General features: G+C 40.8%; 1 protein-coding gene across 5 annotated transcripts in view; it reads right to left on the bottom strand.

The window, feature by feature from the left end:
- LOC111569393 (intermembrane lipid transfer protein VPS13B) overlaps positions 1-21,430 on the bottom strand; it is a 322,692-nt gene that overhangs the window by 112,567 nt on the left and 188,695 nt on the right. For all 5 annotated transcript variants that reach the window (XM_023271473.3, XM_023271472.3, XM_023271475.3 and 2 more), the window contains exon 32: positions 1,945-2,148. In XM_023271473.3, the coding sequence (XP_023127241.2) occupies positions 1,945-2,148 (204 nt within the window). The remainder of the gene's footprint in view (positions 1-1,944; positions 2,149-21,430) is intronic.

Here is a 21,430-nt window from a genome sequence, read left to right on the forward strand (position 1 = left end):
CAGGTTTTAATATCAAGCTTCAGTTCATTTGCTTGACCAAGAAGAGTTTAAGCAACTGACTTTTAAATGCTTTGTGGCCATTGTTTTATTCATTTATCAGAAAGTATAAAGTAGTGAGACCCAATTCAAGAAGAAGAAACTATAAAAACAGGATCCCTGTGAATAAATCCTGATTGGTGGCCACAACAAAAGGTCTTCTTGCAGTTCTTAAAGCTGAGGGCTCAACATTAGTATCACGAGCAACAGCAGCAGTCCCTGTGTTTCCTCCAAGGACCATCATACCTTGTGTGTGTGTGTGTGTGTGTGTGTGCGTGCGTGTGTGCGTGCATGCGTGTCATACAGTAAAGAAAATATCAGTGTTCATAATGAGTGTGCATGACTGCTTATGTGTGCCTGCACTGGGAGAGTGTGCTTGACTGTAGCTGTGTCTCTGTGTGAAAAGGTGTGTTTATCTCAGCCAGCTTCATTCCAAGACCTGATGACCTGAGAGCACTCAGTCTCAATCAGGCCCGTGTTGATTTTGCACTGCGTTCTTCCACAAGGCTTATTTTTAGTTGACAGGGAACAAATCTGGACTCTTTGCCTGTGATTCTGTGATTTTTGGGCCTGTTCCCTTTCAAAACATGAGTGGAAAAAAAGGATGCGGGGCCAAACAGGCTGTTAGACTCATGCTTGTTTTAGCTCCCGAGTCTATAAAAAAATGACAGGATTTGTAATTATGACTGTGCATGGAGAGGCTCCATGATAGGGAGCTAACTCAATAACTACATGCTGCTCCCACATCAAGACTGATGATATAAATTATGTGACATTCATAGAAGATCACACACACCGCACCTGACATTGGGTGTAACAATGAAACCCAACATTAGCAAGACTCAAGTTTATAAAAGAAAGAAAAAAAGATAATAAAAAATAAAACAGTCCAATGCCTTAAGAAATTAACTCATACAATGCCAAGTTGTACCAGACTTAAACTATATAATAGTAGATGGGTTTCCATGGTGGAGAAGACCTCCTGTGGCTCAGATCCTGTTTGGAGGGACCGAAAAGTTGTTCAGTGTTGTCCAAGATCCATCTTCTTTATGTGCTTCACAAATCTAAAACTTTGTTTTCTGGATTATTCATACTGTAATTTTACTATGTTGGTATTTTCTGTACACAAATCATCTATGGCATGTGTGGCTGTTCTGGAAGCAAAACCTCTGTAACCATAGAGAAGGCTGCTTACTCACTGCACCACTGGGGAGACATGGTTTCCACACACCTCCTCACAACTTGAGGCAATGACATAACGTGCAAAACTGGGGTATTCTTGTCTATTTAAACTTAAAATACTTACAACTACCAAAATGTGTGTCATAACACTCCAAAAAACATATTGGTGAAATATAAAATGCTGTGCATACTGTACTAATTACAGCAAGATTCTAAATGTTACTACAGACTCATCATTTGATATATCTGAACAACATTTAATACAAGTGATCAGAATCAGCTTTAATAGCCAAGTACGTACACAACATACAAGGAATTTGGTGACGTCTGGTATTAAAAAAATGTGTGTCTATACTGGCACTAATTTAGAGTGTGGGTCACCTAAATTATAGGTTGCAGTGGGGACAACCTTTGTCACGCTTCAGTGAATGTACGGGTGACTTATTATTATTTTGAAGTTTGAAATGTGTAATGTCTAGAAATTTAGATTTGTTTTACAATGCTGTACCCGCCCTATTCAGTGGTTACCACATTTGATACATTGACCGAGTCATGACCCTTGATCGTGCAAACCTAAGATTAAATCTAATCAAATCTGAAATTTCAGCTTCACATCTTAAAATGTTTATGAGTTACTGCAAGTCCGTAGATGATCCTGACTCAGTTTTGGAACGTCTAGAATCTTCCACTCAGCATTAACTTATAAATAATGAAATGCCTCCAAACCTGCTGGCCATATTCCACTCCAGGGCTGGATTCTGGGAGCTCCTCTCACTCTCTGCTGATACACCTCCTTTGATTCCCTCCTTTTCTGGCTTGAGTTGCTCCCACTGAGCAGTTCCAATGTTGATGGACTGGAGGTCGATCTGATACTGTCGGTCTTCCACCTCTGAACCAGGGTCACGCAGGATTCCAAGGTTCAATGCACGTCTATAGAGAAAAAGAGAGAAAGGGTTGAGTCTTAATTTTGAGTTTTGGGAGTTCAGCAGGTGAATTTGCACGAAGGAAAGAAAAGAAGAAAAAAATATTTAATTGAAATTGAAAGTCTGTGTAAAGGAACACAGTTTACATGTCAGGAAAAAAACTGTTGATTGCTTATTATTACTCTGCCAAGAAACACGGTGGAGTTACATGATGATCGGCGTACGTTTGTCCGTCTGTTAGCAACATTACTCAAAAAACGGATTTGGATGAAATTTTCAGGGAAGATCAGAAATGACACAAGGACCAAGTGATTAGATTTTGGCAGTGATGCAGCTTATAGTCTGGATCCACGGATTTGTTAAAAATTTCTGTATCATTGTGAGATAGCGGCACGGCGTCACTGTAACCATGACAACAAGTGAACACTACGTCAGCTGCCTGCTGACGATCACATGATTGTGATCCTACTACAAATCCATCACTGTGGACTTATCAAGACTTATCCGTCGGAAATGATACAAGGAACAATTGATTAAGTTGTGGGGTTGTTTTCAATTCCCGCTACATATTTAGGTCACGTGATTCGGTACCCGTACAAAATGTACACATGCATAACACGTGTGTGCTCAGCGCAAGGTCATTTTGTTTGTGGGTACATCTTAAATGGCCACATTTTATGGTGCTTCAGTAGTAAATGCTGGATTTTTTTTTAAAAATTGCTGCATTTCTGACAATGACATCTGGGAATGAACAATCTTGGTGGAGTACTGCACACTCTGAGTGCTTTTCTAGTTATTTTTGTGCTCAAGATTTTTTAGGTGGGTCAGAAATCTTAACTTGATCACTAGAACTATACTTTGCATGAACCCTCTCAATACACTAAAATCTTACATTAACTAGAACAGCTTAGCATCAGCAGTTTAATATCCCATTTGAGTAACTACACCTGATACTGCCTACAGTTTGCTAGCTAGCTGCTTTCATCCAGCAAATGACTCTCTCTAGACGCCAGATTAGATAAAATCTCCATCTCAGTGTCTAATTTGCTAGGAATGATGGAAAGAAGAAGAGATGGACAGATTTTGTGAAGAGACAAATTTTCATCTGAAACAACTAGCATTCATGTATAATCCAGTACTAGTGAATGGGCCCAAACTAAATATCTCCCTCCCCGGCTTTCATTCCGTCATCCTGCCAACTTCTGGTGCCATCGTCGCCAGTACATGCTCATCAATCTGTGAAAAAATTGCCTTTAGTCTTTAGTTTACCATAATAGCATTAGGTAACTTAGCTCACAGTGCTGAACATATTCTGTATCTGTATCAGCAAAGAATATGGCTCATGTTTTATAATGATTTTTCTAATTATTCAGATTTGGCTGGATGGCTTAAAAACACAACTTTTTGTGGACCACATAGTTTTTACTGCTTTACACAGACTTTAATTTAAGTTGTATAATAAAGCTTATATGTTAGAAGGTAGTGCAGAAGTCAGATTCAACAAGCAGGTGCCTAATTCCAAGTAAACTAAATGTAAAACAAAAAAAAGAGAGAGAGAGAAAGAAACATGAATAGGTTTTATTTATTATTATTTACAGCAGTCGCAGTGGGTCAGGCCGTATTTTATATAGTCAATTACAATGAAGTACATAACTGTAGGAGTATGCCAGGTACTCTGTTATACTGAACCAGTAAAGATGTTCTGGCAGCAGGCCCTAACCACTACTGACTTCTTCCCTCTGCCTTTTCAGTGGTTTAGTAGCACATGTTTCTTACAGGATGATTTATGACTAAATCAAAGCCTCTGGTGCTCGTACAGCCAGATCTAAGATAAATAACCCCACAGGCCTCAGGTGAAATCATTTGCCTTTTATAAAGTTCTGATTTATGCCAGCTTATCATTGGCAGTAAACATTGCTTAAACCCTGGCTGGACAGCACAGTAGTCTGGAGACTGCGGCTGTTACTGCCTTTTCGCTTTCTATTTCTGTCTCCAGAAACACAGGACTTCTACAGTATACACAAACTGTAATATGGTAGAAGAGATGTAGAGATATGTCAGGAGTGGGCAGCAATGTGTCTGTAGCTGAACTGCTACAGGCAAGTGAGCAAACACTGTCCCATCAGCGCCAAGAAAAAATGATGTCATCTATTTTGCCTTTGAGAGACAAGATCCTGACGAATTCATGAGGCAAAAGGAATAATCAAAATTCAACATCTGCATATGACATCAGGGTTTTTGGTTCGTTATATGTTTATTTGTGCTGGTGAATTCAAATGAGAGCTTAAATGGTATAAATAAGGGCTTAAAATGGCTACAGATGTAGCAGCAGCATGAGCAGTTTGATTTGTTTCAGCAACGTCAATGGCAATTTTCATATAGCGTTTCCCTTCCCTAGTCACACTGGAAAGGTCTCTACCAGAGCGTGATGTTATGACAATAAGCATCAAGTACAAAAACAATGGCAATGGGAGATCAGAGGTGTATAACTGGATTTAGCTGGATTTGTTGACATACAAACAAGTGAAACAGATCCTTAATCAACATTTGGAACCACATTTATCAACAGAGTATAATATAAATCAAACCAAGAGCTCTGCAAGATTTGGGTGGGATGTGTCAGTCTAGATTCATTAGGGCTTTTGTAACAGTACCTCCATCACCCTCCCCAACCCTAAACTGTATTTTTCACATTAAACAAACCACAGTTACCTCATATGCTTTCCAAATTATCTCTTAACTTCAGCTTATTTAGGAGACTCTCTTACTCATAATCAACATAACATGGGAGTCTGCAGCCAAGTCTCTGCATTGCTGAGCTGCAGGGTCATCTCCAATGACATAAATAAATATGATAAACATTTGTCTTGGTCATGCATCCAGTGGAAACCGGTGTGATTTAATATCAAAAGACATATTTCAGCAAATCGCAGGAAACGAGAGAGCTTCATTTCTGACAAATGAGGAGGGGAGGAATTTTGGAAGTTCCCCTTGGGGTGCAATAATAATTGAAGCCAGATTTTCTTGTTGTACATGTGGGGGGAAAACACTGGTGGTTTGACATATTTGATTGGTCATGTGAAGACCACACTGCTTGGCCAAGAGGAATCAGAGAATGCCTTGGGAAAGCACGGCACTCACTCTGCCCACCGTATACATGGACGAACTAAAAACATACAGAGCGAGGCAGGTGGAACACACCCTTCTGCTGGGTCTCACATGCCATTATCAGACATCTGCCTGCCACTGCTATGTGGAAAATATGGAGGAAAATGAAAATAACTAGTCATAAATGACATGCTTTCGCAGATGAGGAAGGCAGAGAGGGAAGGGGGGGCAGAGGGAGAACGGGAATTTTTTCTCAAACACAAGTACTTAGTTTTGCCCTTGTTCCTGAGCCAACCTTATTTTAATTGCAGGAAAAGACCACAGAAACATTATTTTTTACGACAAAATTCTGCTATTTATAAAAACGGATCAAAAGCTCTGCAATAAGAATGTTCTGTTTCACAGCGTTCATGGCTATTATTTTAAAAAACATTTCTCCCTCTTCTGACACAATTTAAACCCAATTTGAGTCCGAAAAGCCACTGGGCCGATTTCACATCAGAGCTGAAATATGAGGGCCCCGATCCAACATTATTATGGCACAAAGTCAATCCCTCCACCCAATTCAAGCCCTCCAGTGGGAAACAGCAGACAAAATAGTGAAGACATGGCAGTGTTATGCATCCGGAATGCAGGACTTGGAAAGAGTGACTGGTACTTCATCACCGAGAAAAAAATTATGATGTTCCAAATGCCTCTGAACAGAAGATACTCGTACAAATTTACAAATGGCCGATTAATTGCATGTTATGTTCCTCTGTTTAGCATTCTTGGGGTCTATGCATGTGTTGGGCAGGGCATCAGTCATGATTTGTATTATTAAGCAGACATGTGGGAGGACCAAGTTCTTAACGTGTAGCAGATTTGGGATTATGTGCCGAATTGGCAATGGGATTCAAGAAGAAACCTTCTGGGCATACGTATAATGCACCAGCTAATACATACATTAGGTAATGCATATATTGATAAACAGCATAAAAGCTCATGCAAACACACACTGCTGCTGCATGCCATGGAGGTATTAGGTGTAACCAGTGAGGGATTTATTTTCCTGCTGCAGACGACTTTGAAGTACCATCCAGAACTTGCATGATAGGAAAGAGTGAATTGTAAGAAAAATAAAGTGAAACACAAATACAGAGTGTTACATGGATAAAAAAAAATCATATTAAACAGAGCCAAGGGGTAAATAAGTAAAAAGGCTTGTTGGAAAAGAGTGAAAGTGGAATCTTGAGAGAGCCTGATTACCCTACTGAGGGTTTGAAGGCTAACTGTGGTTCAAGGTTGTAAAACAAACCACAGTGGGATCTGGTTGAGGTTCAGGGCCTGATGCTAGGAGTGTGGGAGCAGCGGGCTGCGTTGAAGTCTCTTGCCGAGGATCCTGTGGGGTAAGGGTGCATCCTGGCCCATGGCTTTAAATGGTCCCCCACTTTCCTCTCTCAACCATCCACTTTCCACCCGATCCCCATCCCTGGCCCCAGGCCAGCGGGGCAGGAAGCACCAGGGTAATACCAAACGCCTCTGGCTTCTGGATCTCGTCACTCTGAAACCCGCAACCTGAACCCGCAACCCCAGACCTGTTTTTCACTCCATTTCCCCAACAATCACATGCAATACATGTCTGCTTATATGTTCAACAGGGGCAGGAGCATATGTAAATGTATGTGCATGTGAATGTGGGTGTGTGTGTTGAGAGAGTTGGGGCCCTCTGCTTCGGCTCTCCTGATAGAACATACATAGTGAGTAGAAATTTCATTAAGATCTCAGACTTAATTCGGTCAAGTCAAGCTAAATTTGGTTTGTACACGGATGTTCTATATTTCATGAGTGTTTTGAATACTTTGTTTTGAACAGACCACAACTACTGTATATTTGAACTGCAAGAAAGAACGCATGCTACGTAAAATACAAACGGTGCGTGTCTTGCTGTGTCATGTCATTTGGTGTAAGCCACTTTTTCAAATGGAAAATAACATCCAAGAGGCAAGTTTCTGTGAGACCAGCATAAATAGTATCACTCATCCATAAATTCCAAGAGAGAAAGTGTTCAATTGAGGTTTTGATTTTCTTTCTCTGTGGCTCCAAATGTTATTAGCCAAACACCATTAGCACCGAACAGCTCCTCCATGGTATTTCTGTTGTGGAGAAGCCAAAGCTGCACAGTGGCTTCTCAATCAGCTTGCCGTGACTCCCAGCGGCTTATAGCGGAGTCCCACTGGGCCAGTGTGTGTGCCGAGGGGGAATTCATAAGTATTATGATTCATGAAACTTGCAATTACTTAGTAAGTTAAGCACCCCTGCCTATGGTGGTCTGCTGTGGATTGCCAGAAATTCGGCAACTTCTGAGCTGTGGATTTATGACCCCAGTCAAGTCCAATTGCTCTTAATTTGCATCTACCAATTATAGTAATTAAGGTTCTGAATTAGAACGCTGAGCAGCTCTCGGAGTGAAAGGGGAAAATGATGTTGTGGAACAAGGCGAGTCAGCAGAATATAAGACCCAGTCACTGAGGGACTCCTATACCACCGCTACTAAAATGATTTTTGATGAGTGGAGCTTTTTCAACAGGAGTTGAACACGATCACAAAAACACAATATCCAAGACAACAAAACTCCAAATTTGTCACACTTGGCAATAACAAGGTACTTACTTGTCAATGTTTAAAGCCAAGCAAAACAATTTCAATCTATAGTTGATTTTCTTTCTCACTGGCACAATACGCAATAAACAGAAATTGCTGCTTTCCTGAATTGTGCGTAGGCTTTGTTGTACTGACAATTCCCATGACAAAGACTCAATAATGTATTCCTTTTTAGCCCAGCAGCATTACTCATCTCCACTGCTGCTCCCAACAGAAGCCTGTTATTCATTAGGCTGATTGCACTTTAAAGACACTCATACTCGACCAATTATATCATATTTACACAAGATCTTAGGAGGAAACTATTACTTCTATATACAACACAAGCAGGGCTTAGCTCAAGCTCATACCACCCTCATGACAGTGGGACATGATAGTAAGCAGCTAGAAGAAAACACTGCACAAGACGGCTCTGTGTTTACAATGACATGGTGTATACTAAAAGTCAGTGTTTGCACTTTGATTTCAACATATCTTAATTACAAGAGTCAATTATCTTCCATGCAGTTTACATGCCAGAGAAGTTATATTGTAATAAACACAGTCTGTGTTATCGAGAAGACACTGGCTAACATGTGCTCCTCATGATGGCCCGTTAAGGATGTCAGTCTGGTCAGTGTAATTTACAGGCTCATCATGCACTAATTCAAAATCTGCTTCTTGCATCAGACCTCCATGCTGCAAAACAACCATGTGTGAAGACTGAACAGATATTTCATTTGGCTTAAGCGGATATGCAGTTCGTGGAATTCACACATGCCAGCAACTATACAAATTAAATTGCTAATCTTTCGTTATATTCCGTGATTCATTGTGCAGTAAAAACATACAGTTTGCCACAATCACATGGTGGATACTGACTCATTTATTAACTCATTATATCAAAAAGTATTTTTAAAGCCACATATATCACAGATCCTTGGCTGTACATCAGTCAGGATGTTGATGCAACTCCAAACTTACATTTTAGTCTCAAGTAGTCTGCAGTTTGTCCCAGTTAATAGCACCGCAAGGGCCATTTATTGAAACACACAGATGTCGTCCTCATCCCCACTGCTTCTGTTCTGCTTCGCCTTACACATGCATGCACACACAGGCACAGACCTTGCCTAGTCTGTTTAGCTTTAACTGGGCTCTTCTGCCTCTGCTTGCATGTAGCTCTAAGCATGGAACATTCCTAGGTAACAGGGACAGTAATTTGCTGGCTTTTTAAGGGCACTGACTTCTCACTGGATTCCTTCATACAGTAGGTACATCTGCAAAGAATCTACTGGAAAAAGTACCTTGGATCCTCGTTTGAGAACAACCGAAGTTGTGACTGCTGCTGGTGTTGAAAATCGCTGACGGGTTTGCGTGCATGGCTGTGTGTGTGCATCAGTCTGTCTTCTACAATATATGCACTTGAAGTTGCTGCGAAGAGTTACTACGAGCCATCAGTGTGTCTGTGCGTCACCGTGGGACAAAGCTACCATTTTCCCCATAAAACTGAGTGGGCCAGTGCTTGTGAAATCACTTCCTCTGTAACAGATTTGATATGCTTCCTCCCTGCTCTGAAAATGGACATAATGCTGCTTTTATAAGACATGTCAGGCAGAGTTTTAGCAGTGAGTCCCTGATGCAGAGGTGTGAAGGGAATGCCTCACTGACGTCCTAAGACCTCAGATTGAAACCAGATTTGTGTCCCCACCAAGCAATTACACAATGATGTAATCCCTCTGCCATTTTAATTTGAGAAGTCTTATCTTTAATTAATTACTAAACACATGCGTGGAATAGATTATTCATAACTGGCTGCAGTAGGGAACATGGCAGGGGTAGCCAAAGATCTGACTTACCCTCATATGGAGTCATTCTCATCAAGTGAAAGGAGAACAGGCCTATACCTCAATGCTACTTTCAGATTAATTAAAGGAAAATAATCATTTTGCTGGGGGATGATTCCAGATCGAAAGCCTTCTCCAGGTCGCTGGCAAGGCGTTCAGCATGTTCACTCGCCTGACTGACAAAGTCTGAAGTGCCTCAATCCCATTTTAAAGTATAAGGGAATCAGAATCACCCAGGACCAAAACCATTTATTTGCGCTAATGCAGTTGCAAGTAGACTGCCAATAACTGATGCAGCATGAGCAATAACGGAACAGTTGCACTTCATATGTTGTAGCAAACATGTTGTCCAGATTTTCACAAAATACATGAAGCGGTGGTACTTTATTCTCTTATCATTTTTAAGTCTTATAACTTATGACTGTGGAGTAAAGACCATAACTATAGACCTTCATGACAAACAGGAAAAAAAATTAAACAAAAAAAAAAGAAATTGGCAAAACTCAACAAACATTATGTATTATACCCAACGGTCACATGCACAGGCACATGTAACATATATTCACTCTATGATATGAGTCTCAAATCAAGATGTTTATAGTCTTCAGAGCATTCCTTGTGATTTACTCCTGCACATAAATTGTTCAATCCGTGCTCCGGCAAGGAGAGTGTTTTATGGAGCTGTAAAATTAGGCTTATTTTATGGATCCAACAGCATGAACCACTACTGTTTTTTCCACTTGATATTGATTAAGCGGTTCAGTATTGCCAAGCTGGTTCACATTAGTATACACGCAGTCGCTTGGTGTGTATTTTTGAAGATGCTCATTTTTATCTGTGAAAATGAGTCTTTGGCAGAGCACTTTGAAGCTGATTACACTCTGTTTACAGCAATTATTGAATTCTGACAAATGTTTAAAGCAACAAGATTACATATCAAACTTTCCTAAACAATGTCAGGGGGATGATGGCCATATTTGATTAGGTTAACTTATGCTACAGGTTAAGCAGACAGGCTGAACAAACATGTAACTGGATAGCTAAAACAGTAGGTCCTTCTCGCTCACGTTTGCCTTGACCTTAAACAACATTTTGTTCTAATTCAAACTTTTTTCCAGCAAACAAAAGGCAGAATGAAACACAATACAACAACTTGCTGCTGGAAGCTCCCACATAATGGAATTAAAAACTTATGTCTAAATCACAGGCTTTAAGGAGAGACAGGTCGGACTTTGAGAATATGAGAGCAGCTTAAAAGCCCCTGGTGCTGCCTGGGACTGCAGAGCTACAACCGCTTTCTCATGAGATAGTGTCCAAATACTTTCATGTCAGCAAGGAAAAACAGCATAAAATAATTACAATAATCTGGGGCACACATGCTTCCTACATCAGCTAATTCTTCCTCCTCTGTGAACGACTGCAGAGCCAGTGTTTATAATTTTGAAGCGGCTCTCGTATTCATCCAGAATTCCAAGTGTATTTACACAAAGTGACATTTCTATATGGGAGATTTCCCCCTTTTCCCCTCTAATGGAGGGAATCACATAGGGGGAGTGAACTACAGTGCTTATCTAATTCTACTACTGATGCTATTGTTTTGGAGAGGGACCAAAGAATGGAGGAAAAGGTACAGAGATGAGATGAAATAGAAAATGAACACGTACAGGTAGTACCCTTGGAGTAAAGAGGGAAAATTCACACTATAGATAGGCAAATCCAGCTCAAAGCTCTAAGGATCATTTTCATAGCAAGTATTTTGACCTGTAACAGTAGGAAAGGCAAGTGACGTGACAAAAGATTAGGTGGCATCCCCTACAACTTTCAAACAGTTTGCTGAAACAGCAACTCAGAGACCAACTGAAAATTAGAACTAGAATAAAAGCTGCATTCAATCAGAATCATCTGGTTCCTGTCACATTTTACATATGCAATGACAGTGCTCAAAGAATCAGAGGGAGACTAGCAGTTGGTGTCTCTTTGCTGGCAATGCACATTGTTGCAATAAGGAAGAAGAAGCATGGACAATTGAGAGAGAAGCTTTTGGAGATAAAAGTCATGGAAAAGACAGAGAAAAAAGAGAAAGCTGCTGTGTGAGATGGACTAAGCAGACACATTTAACTCTAGTGGTTATGGAACAGTGCATTCAACATAAAAAACAGACAGTAACAGAGAAAGTAAGGGTTTTTTTTTTTTTTGCTTGGAAGACAACATCCATGAATAGTTTTCAGTTGCACCACCTCACCTCAGTTCCTTCCTTTCCATTCTTTCATTGCTGTTTGCCTTTATGTCATCTTTACATATTTCCCTCTGAAATCATTTTCTTATTGTCCTCCTCCTCTCTCCTCTCTTTTCCTAATATCTCCTCTGTTCTCATCTCTTCTCTCTTGCCAGTCAGTGTTTTGGTACATCGATTCCGCAGCAGTGAGGAGGAAGTGGCCCCTGCAGGCTAGGCTCCTGACAAACCACAACTCTAAACAGACAGTGCTGTGAAAATATGGCATTCCAACAACACAATGCCAAAACTTCTGACCACCATGCCAACATTCAAACAGCTGCAGGCACTGAGAATGTTTAACAGGGGGAAAAAAAACAAAGAAAGAGAAACTGATGAATGGGACAAAATAATAAAAGAAGTAGCAGAGAGGAGGGGTTAAAAATCAAAAACATGCAAAGCAGATCTTCAGCAGTGTCTGTGTTGAACTGGAGACCGGACTGGGCCTTGGTTTTATTAGGAGGAACAGAGGGATGAGAAAGATGTGATGTTAACACGACAGCCCCCTGTGCCTCTGTGGAATGGAGCTTAAAACCCCGGTAGAAGTCTAAAAAGCACATAGGATGGATGAGCATGTTGTGTAGAAACAGATTGAGAAATTGAGTGAGAGATGGTTTAGGAGGGAAGGAAGGAGGGAGGGAAGGAAGGAACAAGTAGGGCTTCTGTTGAGCAGAAAATCTGTACAAAAAAAAAACAGTCCAGGTGAAAAGAATTAGAGGAGATGGCACATCAAACAGGACTGTGCTCTGCCTCTTTCCTGTAGCCCTGGTGGCAGGAAATGCTCTACAACATTATGTCAGCTGACCAGAGAACGACAGACAAGAGGGAGCAACAAAGAGCCCAGATAAAGTGGGAAGTGAAGAACAGAAGAGGGCACATGTAGAAAATGTTCAACAACATCCTGCAGAGAAGAGGCAGATTAGTACAGAGAGTAACACATGGACAGAAACAAGAGAAATGGGGAGAATAGAGGGAACTGAGTAGAGAGGACAAGGCAGAGAAGAGGGGAGAGAGTAAGAAGGAATGAGGAAAAGGTCGGAAAATGAGGAGAAGGTAGGAAAAGCTGCAAAACATCCTGTGAGATGACTTGGCAATTTGGCAAGGGAAGGAGAATTGGATGTTCTTATGTTTTAATTACATGAGGTAAACGTATTGAGCTATTGAGCAGACTGTTAGACTGTTTGGGGGGGGGGGGGCATTGTGCAGCTCCTACAGCACCTCTTCAGTTTGCATTCTTCACATGGGATGGAAATAAATTAATGTTGGTTCAGCTCTTCAATCAAAGGTCCACGTGAAGCACTGCACTATTGGACTAAGACTGTATGAGTTTGGGGTGGGGAGGATAAGAATTTAAAAGAAAGTAGTATTTGTTGGAGTTCAGTGACACAGAGCCCAAAATGCTCGAGGGGCCGAAAAAAATAGTAAGTACAGTGTTTGCAAATATCAGCTCACCTCCATCAGTACCTTACATTCAGGTCTTGGATTATAAAGATACTAGCCTGAAATGATGCACATTAGTTCATAGTGATCTATTTCAGCTTTCTGTTCTACTGAACAACAGCTAGGACAGTGCTGTTTCTGCGTGGCTGAAAACATACATGATGTGCTCAGTTTTCTTAAGTGTACGTGTTTGCATTTGTGTTCTTGACCAAATTTCTACTCCTTTCTGTACAGAGTGGGATGTGTGAATCTTCCTTTGTTGCCTGGGAGCTAGACCTTTCCTCTCAGCATTCAAACCAGCCTTCTGGTCCCTAAAAAATTCTTTCTTTTAAATGTTAACAATATCAGCCCATTACCAGATGGCCTATAATGTGCGGCCTTAAAAAAAACTCCCTTCAAAGCTCTTCAAATGCCTTCTCAGTTGTTAGAAGAGGAGATGGAAAAATATCAAGGAGGGTGGGGGGCAATGATGCTTTAAACACTGGCTCTTCATCATTACTGAGGAATGGAGGGAAGTCTTGCCAACAGTTGGACATGTCATTTCAGCAGAAGTGTATGGAGCAAAGCATATTTGGTTGAGTTAATAATTTTTGCCCCGGTTACATGTGCGTTACTAGAGCTGTGTGATGATAAATTGACAGGGGCGGGGTGCTGATTGGAGGGCTGTTGTGCGTGTGTGTTTGTGTGTGTGGGATAAGTTATGGAGAGAAGAAAGGGGACCACCACAGTAGAATTGTCTACGTGGTGGCTTCACATTTCCCTCAAACCTGCAGCTGAAGTAACATGACTGACATTTCACACACACACAGAGCACCCTGCTGTAAAGCTGGCTAATCTTGATCTCATGAATAAAAGCTATGGTGAGTTCAATTCAATGCACATGGTGTGCAGTGTCACTCTTCATGCCAACATTGGTCGTCTAATTTACTGTGTCTGATGTGAGCAGGCTAGAATCTACTGTAATAGACTGGAGAGGCAATGAGCTGTCATACAGTTATTACAAAAATGCTGGCTGGCGTCATTACAGAGTGCAGAATTTAGACTATATGTATGAACTTAAACACATGGATGCATTAAATCATACTGCAGGTGAATAAGTAAGGACTGTCACATTATGACTACCTCTGGACCACAAAAACATAGTGCATTTATTTTAGAAAAATATTTGTCTAAAAGGAAAAGTAAGAGGAAGTTAGACAGAGTAATTAAATGTAAAAGACATACACATTAAATAGCTTATTCGTTAATAAGCACTATGGAGCATTAAAAGAAAACAAAAAAAACAAAAACTTGTAAAGACCGGGAGGAGGAAGACAGCACTGAGCCCACTTGAGTGCCAGCCTCTGGTTCTTTCAAGTCTGGTTAGGCCTCCTGGGGTTGTAATGTGCCTCTTGTTACACAAGCATTAGGCAATTATGTCACTGGTTTCTCATTGGCTTCCCAGAGCCACAGAAGAGTTTGTGGCTTCACACATGGACATTTGAAAGCATCTGCACATTCCTTCTTTCTTGAGGTTGACTTCTTTTTTTCTATTTCTCACTTCAGTTGCCTCTGCTTTGGTCTGATGTTCTACAGTGTAGCCTACCGATGAGTCTGCTCTTTGGCAGGAGATTCCTGACCACACACACAAATACGGGCAAATGCCTAGAAAAACACATACAATGCGTGTAGTGTTTACAACCTGTTGCATTTTTACAGGAACTCAGTATCTAGGTTTTTCTTTCTACTAAAAAAAACAAAACAAAAATGAACACACCACAACAAATTTAAGTGTGTATTTCTGGAACTATACTGTATATTTTGCCATAGAACTAAAATGCAGACAAATGTAACAGCACTGCATAGTACACACCAGGCCTCCCTGCTATAAGAAAAAGGTTGCCAGTAACTCTCCCTCCACATGTATCACTGAGGACCTTGCTGTGCATCTCACAAATGGCTCAAGTTCAGCTATTTCCACATAAATTTTATGGAAAGAACCTAGACAAAGTGGAGACACACACACACTATCAATACTGTATTCCTAAATTCCCCCAACACTCCACCTGGCCTCTGCTACTGCTGTGTGACTGGCCGGTCAAAGTCTCCCTGTCAGTGCAATGACAGCTTCAAACCAACCATGCAGGATGCCAGAACATCAACATGTCATGAGCAGGGAGAAAAGGAACTAAAACACAATTATGCACAAGGCTGACTACACTCACACACACACACACACACACATATCAGACTTTGACAGGGTAACACCGGTAGAATGTGTGTATTGCATGTTGCAGTTGAGCACAGAGCTTCCGAGGTTGGATGTATTCTTAGAACCCTTATATCCTGCCTCAGGATGAGCCATGTACACTCACACACACCACAAAGGCAAAATCATTAGGTGTAGAGGCCTGTGGCCGTGCGGTCAACCCCTGGATCAGGCCCTTTTATGAGTGCAGGACAGCTGAGGGGTGATCCCTATTGCCTCTGTCAGCATGCATCCCGACCTGGCTGACAGCAGCACACCAAAACACAAAAGCAGTTTCCGGGAAGCTCTGAATTGAGGTCTGTCACCTCGAGTGCCACCAAACAAGGCAAAACTCCACACAGCTTCAAAAGGCAACATATAGACAGACAATAGGGGAAAAAGGAGAAATGAACGCAGTTGTTAGGAATCTATACAACATGGTGCCATACTTAATGTTTTACATATATTTAGGTGGGTTTATCTTCTGATGAGAATGACAACAGGCACAGTTGTTATTATTTAACCCACAGATAGCGTAGACAAAAGGTCATTATCAATCACAGTGGAACACCCTTAAAAGAGCATTATAGCATCAATTCAGTCATTTTTCCCCACCAATTACATTTACAGAGCTTATCTTAGATATTAACTAAGAAGCCTATGAGTGACACTGCATGAAATATTGAGCTACTAAATTAATTGAAAGGACCCACCCTTTGGGGAACATTTTTTTAGCAAGTGTCAGAGCAACCTGTTGTATGTACTTTCAGATATCTTGTGTACAAAGTAAATCATTTGACTCATGGAAAAGATGGGTCTTGCTAAGGACAATGATTATACACAGCAATTTTTAGTGTTAATCCAATGAATACATTTTACAATAGTCTGCAAAATTTTGGTAAAAGTGGACATGTTCAGTGTTCTGATAGAGGTATCTCAGGAAAGACTAAGGTATACTCAAAATGACAAAAATTCATCCTCTTTGCACAGTTGAATTGTATATTGAATGTTTTAGAAATCTTTCCAAAAGTTATTAAGTTACTTAAGACTGGACCAAAGTGTTGGACCATTGATTCCAAAGACAAATGGATCGACATTGCGATCCTAACAGCCCCAAGACTTTGTGCCAAAAAGAGAGGGAAAATAAGTTGTGGTTTACTTGTTTGATTCCCCTGTGGTGAGTTCTAATACCCTGTTCTCTCTCTCTTCTCCCTTTTTTTTGCACACTACATTGGAGTCATATGCATAAAATAGCCATAAAAATGTATAGTAGGACCCAGGCTGGGGTTTTCTCCCTCCTAATCCCCCTAAACCTCTAACTGCAGGCCGAGGAATACAAGTGTTGTGGTGCAGTCTTCTCAGAGAGCAGAGGGCCTGAGAATAACATCACAGAGGCCACAGATATTTATGGAATGAACCACAGGCTGTACACAGAAGTCAGCAGACACCACAACACAGCACACAAGATGCTGTATACAGCTCCCTACTCATATACAACACAAGACACTGCCAGCTAAACACAAAGTGTAGAGCTGTGGTCAAAAGCTCACCAATGATAGATAAGTGGAATTAGGGGACAGAACGGGAAGTGATACAGATGTAATACAATCCACAGGTAAAAAGACAGCTATAAATCACTGACTTTACTCAGCATTTGTGTGAATTTTATCTCTAATTATCTGCTCAACAGCCTGCAGTCAGACAGAAAAGGGACAGCTGGTGCTGAACCTGGACAGCATGGAGTACAACCTTCTGAAGACAAATAGGCTCATAGTGTGGCGGACTGGATTGAACACAGCGGTCAGGTACTCTGGTTCACAGATCAAAGATCAAATCCACTAACATTCATCTGGTTTCCTCTGCTCTACTCTCGTAACATTAGCTCTGCAAACATAAACCAAGTCTTCCCCTCTCTCTTATGGTTTAAGAGGTAAACTGAATTCTCTCCCTTCCCAGGAAATCAGCTCACATGTTATATGATATGTTTGCTGTATCATCTGGGAGAAAGAGAAATCTTTCTGTCACCCCAGTTCCCACAGAAAATAATGACAAATATTGCTTTATCTAAAGAAAAAAGAGGTGAGGAGGGAGATAATCCACCTCAAAGCCACAGCAGTATTCAGTGGCTGAATCTAAACTTCCTGTTCACATTACACCATATTGTACTGTTTCAGCGTGGGTCCTTCCGATCCCTCTCCCAGTCCTATTTGTCAGCTCTGCACAGGCTGTCCTCTTGGATTCAAAGCATAAATTCTAGGACAAACTTTAATAAAAGGGGGCGTATGATTTATTCTGTGTAGTGTCTGTCCCCGTTTTTAAAACAATTTGATGTTGCATTAATCCTGAGTGTCAAGGCAATTTGAAATATGTCCTCTGCGTTTACCAGCACCAGGTGTTTCATTTGCTGGAAAGACAAAAAACAATGTTTATTCTGGCTTACCCTCCAATCCTTGCTTATTTTATCTTCTTTTTCTGGAGAAGAGAGGGAGAACATGGATGTACATGTGAAGTCAGAGAGTAGGAGAGCGGATTAAAAGAAAAAGAGAGAAACAAAGGGGGCTAAATGATTTATAGTTGACCAAGTAAGCTTTTGCTCTAATCATTTCTATTCAATGTCTCCTTCTTCAGCCTCTTCAGCCCAAAAAGAACACAACAGGAATGCAGACTGGGTTTTGTGATCCCATAGAGTAATTTTTGTCGATGAAATCTTTCACAATATTAGCCATGTTACCTCTGTTTGACTGCTGGGTGGGTCTGCTATAAGGCTCTTCTGTTGACTGGCTCAGGTTCAGCGTACTCTCATGGCTTGGTGCCACTTCCCTTTTTCGGCCCTAACAGCTTAGATTGACTACTGAAGTACACTATGATGACAGAACATTCATCTTTAACACACTATAACAAAGCTCACTTTAAGATAATCATGTAGTATCAAAAGGGATTGCTATAAAAATATGTATTCAAGTCAAAGTCATAAAAGAAGTAGTCGTGGCATCAACGTACACACAGGAACAAATTAGAACAGAGGAGCTAGTTAGCCAAAAAAGGACCAATGCAATCAAAAAGATTTACTTAGCTGGTTTGACTTTGCCCGCAGTTCTGTGTTAATGACACAGTGACATATTTTCACAAAAACAGGGAGAAAATAGAATAGCAAGAGTAGACAAGGAAAATGATCATCTCATTATATTTTTAAATCCTGAAAGTAAAAACAAAAATAGATAAAAACAACTTCGATTCAAATGCGTCATGTCTGGCTGGGCAATCCCCACAGATACCATTTTTACTCATCTACAATGGCACACCACACAGTGATGAACTACACCAGCAGAGAGTAATGAGTTCTATAAAAAAAAAAAAAAATGCAAAAATGTTACAACAGAACTCCCCTATATTAAAAACACAATTTTGGTGCATCAAAAGTTGAAACCTATGAATGCTGCTCATCGTACAGGCTAACCTGTAGTAGTAGATCACATTAGTTCTTTAATCCTGGCATGATACTATGATTAGTGCCATCACTGCCTCTGAAAGGAGTTTATCATTAAACCTGCTCAGCAGACAGTAGAGATTTCAAAGCAACTCCGTGTATATAAGAGTGGGTTCTGGGTGTCACTGTGTGTGGCCCAAGCAGCTCTTCTCCGCTGCGGCAGCGAAGCAAAGCCGGAGCACTTTTCGCTGGTGTAAACAAACGGGGAAATGGGGCACTTGGCAGCCGACTAAAGTGAGTGATGAGGCAAGTGTGCACTGAAGCATCTAATGAATCATTTGCTGGGAACGCTGGGTTTTATGAGGAAAAGAAAGATGAAGAGGAAGACAAGAAAGAAAGAGACCAGCTGAGAGCCTACAAAAAGAATGGCATTTCTTACAAAAAGTAAGGAAAGCTGGGGAGCTGCAGCTGTCATACAGGCACCTGAGAGGATCAGTGGGTGTTTTGCCCCCAATGCGAGGATGAGATTATAATGCATGAGACTAATCCCACAACTAGCACAGCAGTAGCAGCAGCAGCAGTATGTGAACCCCAGGTGACTGGTGAATTTACTGAGGTGACTGCTGATGCTGTGACAGCTTTGCACTTTTGAACAGACTTAATGTGGTGAAGGCCTAAAAGAAGCTTTATTCTTTTTCTCTCCTGCTGCTTCAGACCAAGAAAAATAGAAAGGCTTCCTCTGCTTCTACAACTGAACGAACAAACCTATCCAGCAATCAGGGAAATTGTTTTTTATTTGAGGGCAAATATGATGTCTTATTACTGTAAAAGAATCCAACCTCTTTGGCAACTTGTATCCCTCTATTGCTCCATTCATACATCCCTAGCAGTGGAGAGGATGCTACTGTAAGAGAAGGGTGCATATAATGTACTGCCAGGGAATTTTATTAGTAACAGGCAGGGTCCTGGCTTCGGCAGACTGTGTTTATCTGTGGAGGGGAGATCCCCATCACAACCACTTATTAGGACATATATGTGGGTTTAACCAGGCAGCCATTCAACAGCAATACGGAGCTGGCTTACTGACCACAGTGAGCTGGGACTGGGACCAGTCTAACCAATACTAGAGCAACATAGAGGAAAAGTGAGATGGGAAGGAAATAACAAATATAGAAACACAAGGGAGAAAATGGGAAATGCAGCAGAAGGTGAGAAAGAATGGAAGGAAACTGGTGGCGGTGTGAAAAAAGCTAATTAGACATACAGTATATAGAGATGGGAAAATAATAGGAACAGACTGTAAATTTAACAATTAAACAGAAAGTTAGGGAGAAGGAAGGAAGGAAGGAAGGAAGGAAGGAAGGAAGGAAGGAAGGAGATAGGGCTGCATATAGAAACAGTAATCAAAAAATGTAGGGAAATTAATTCAGTTTAGAAGAAAATAAATGCTTAACAGGCACAGTTAGTTATAAAAAACAAACATGGATTGAGAAAAAAAAAACAAGAAGAAAAACAAACAAAAAAATGTTAAGTCGCACTGTGGAAATTGCATGAGAAAAAGACACACGACAAGGAAGTGAAAAGGACCATCCATTGATACAGCACGTTGACTCGGCTCTGTATCATCATTGACACAGCAGCCCTCTCTGCCGTTACTGTAGAAACAGAGGCATGTGCGCTAATCAAAACAAAAACCACATTCTGTGGCAGTGGGATGCTCTCTGAGTCTCCCTTGGAGAGACTATGAGGTAACCGAGTATGTGATGGAATCTAGAGCTGTGTCATTTAGGTGTGGGGATGTCGGGAAATGTGCAGGATATTTTAAGACACAAACACACACACACACACACACACACACACACACACACACACACACACACACACACACACACACGTAGAAACATGTGCAGACACATGGATGCAAGCAGACACACAGGGAGGGCAAATACAGTATATATGCACAAGAAAATAGGCTACACAAATCTTTCACTCTCTCGATTTCTGCTAGACAGTAACTATTCAAATAGATTTTCATACAAAAATACTTGTGTATATAGATTTATAAAACAGCTAATAGCGATTAGGTGCAAGTCATCCCCCATTCTCCTGTCACTAATGAATCAGGAGAGCTGCTCTTTCAATTCAAACTCCTTTCTTATTCTAAAATTAAACAATGGATCACAAATCAAAAGAGATAATATGTCTGAAACCATCTTTTCATCTGTGATATGTGTAGTGGAATGTCTGTAAAACTTTTGTAACTTTGCCAAAAAATCCTAGTATAAATATACACACAAGCACAAAAAACACAAGGTTACAGACTATTTATTTGGCATCATAAAAATCTGT

Source organism: Amphiprion ocellaris, chromosome 9 (assembly GCF_022539595.1).
Source record: "Amphiprion ocellaris isolate individual 3 ecotype Okinawa chromosome 9, ASM2253959v1, whole genome shotgun sequence".
Lineage (NCBI taxonomy): Eukaryota > Metazoa > Chordata > Actinopteri > Pomacentridae > Amphiprion > Amphiprion ocellaris.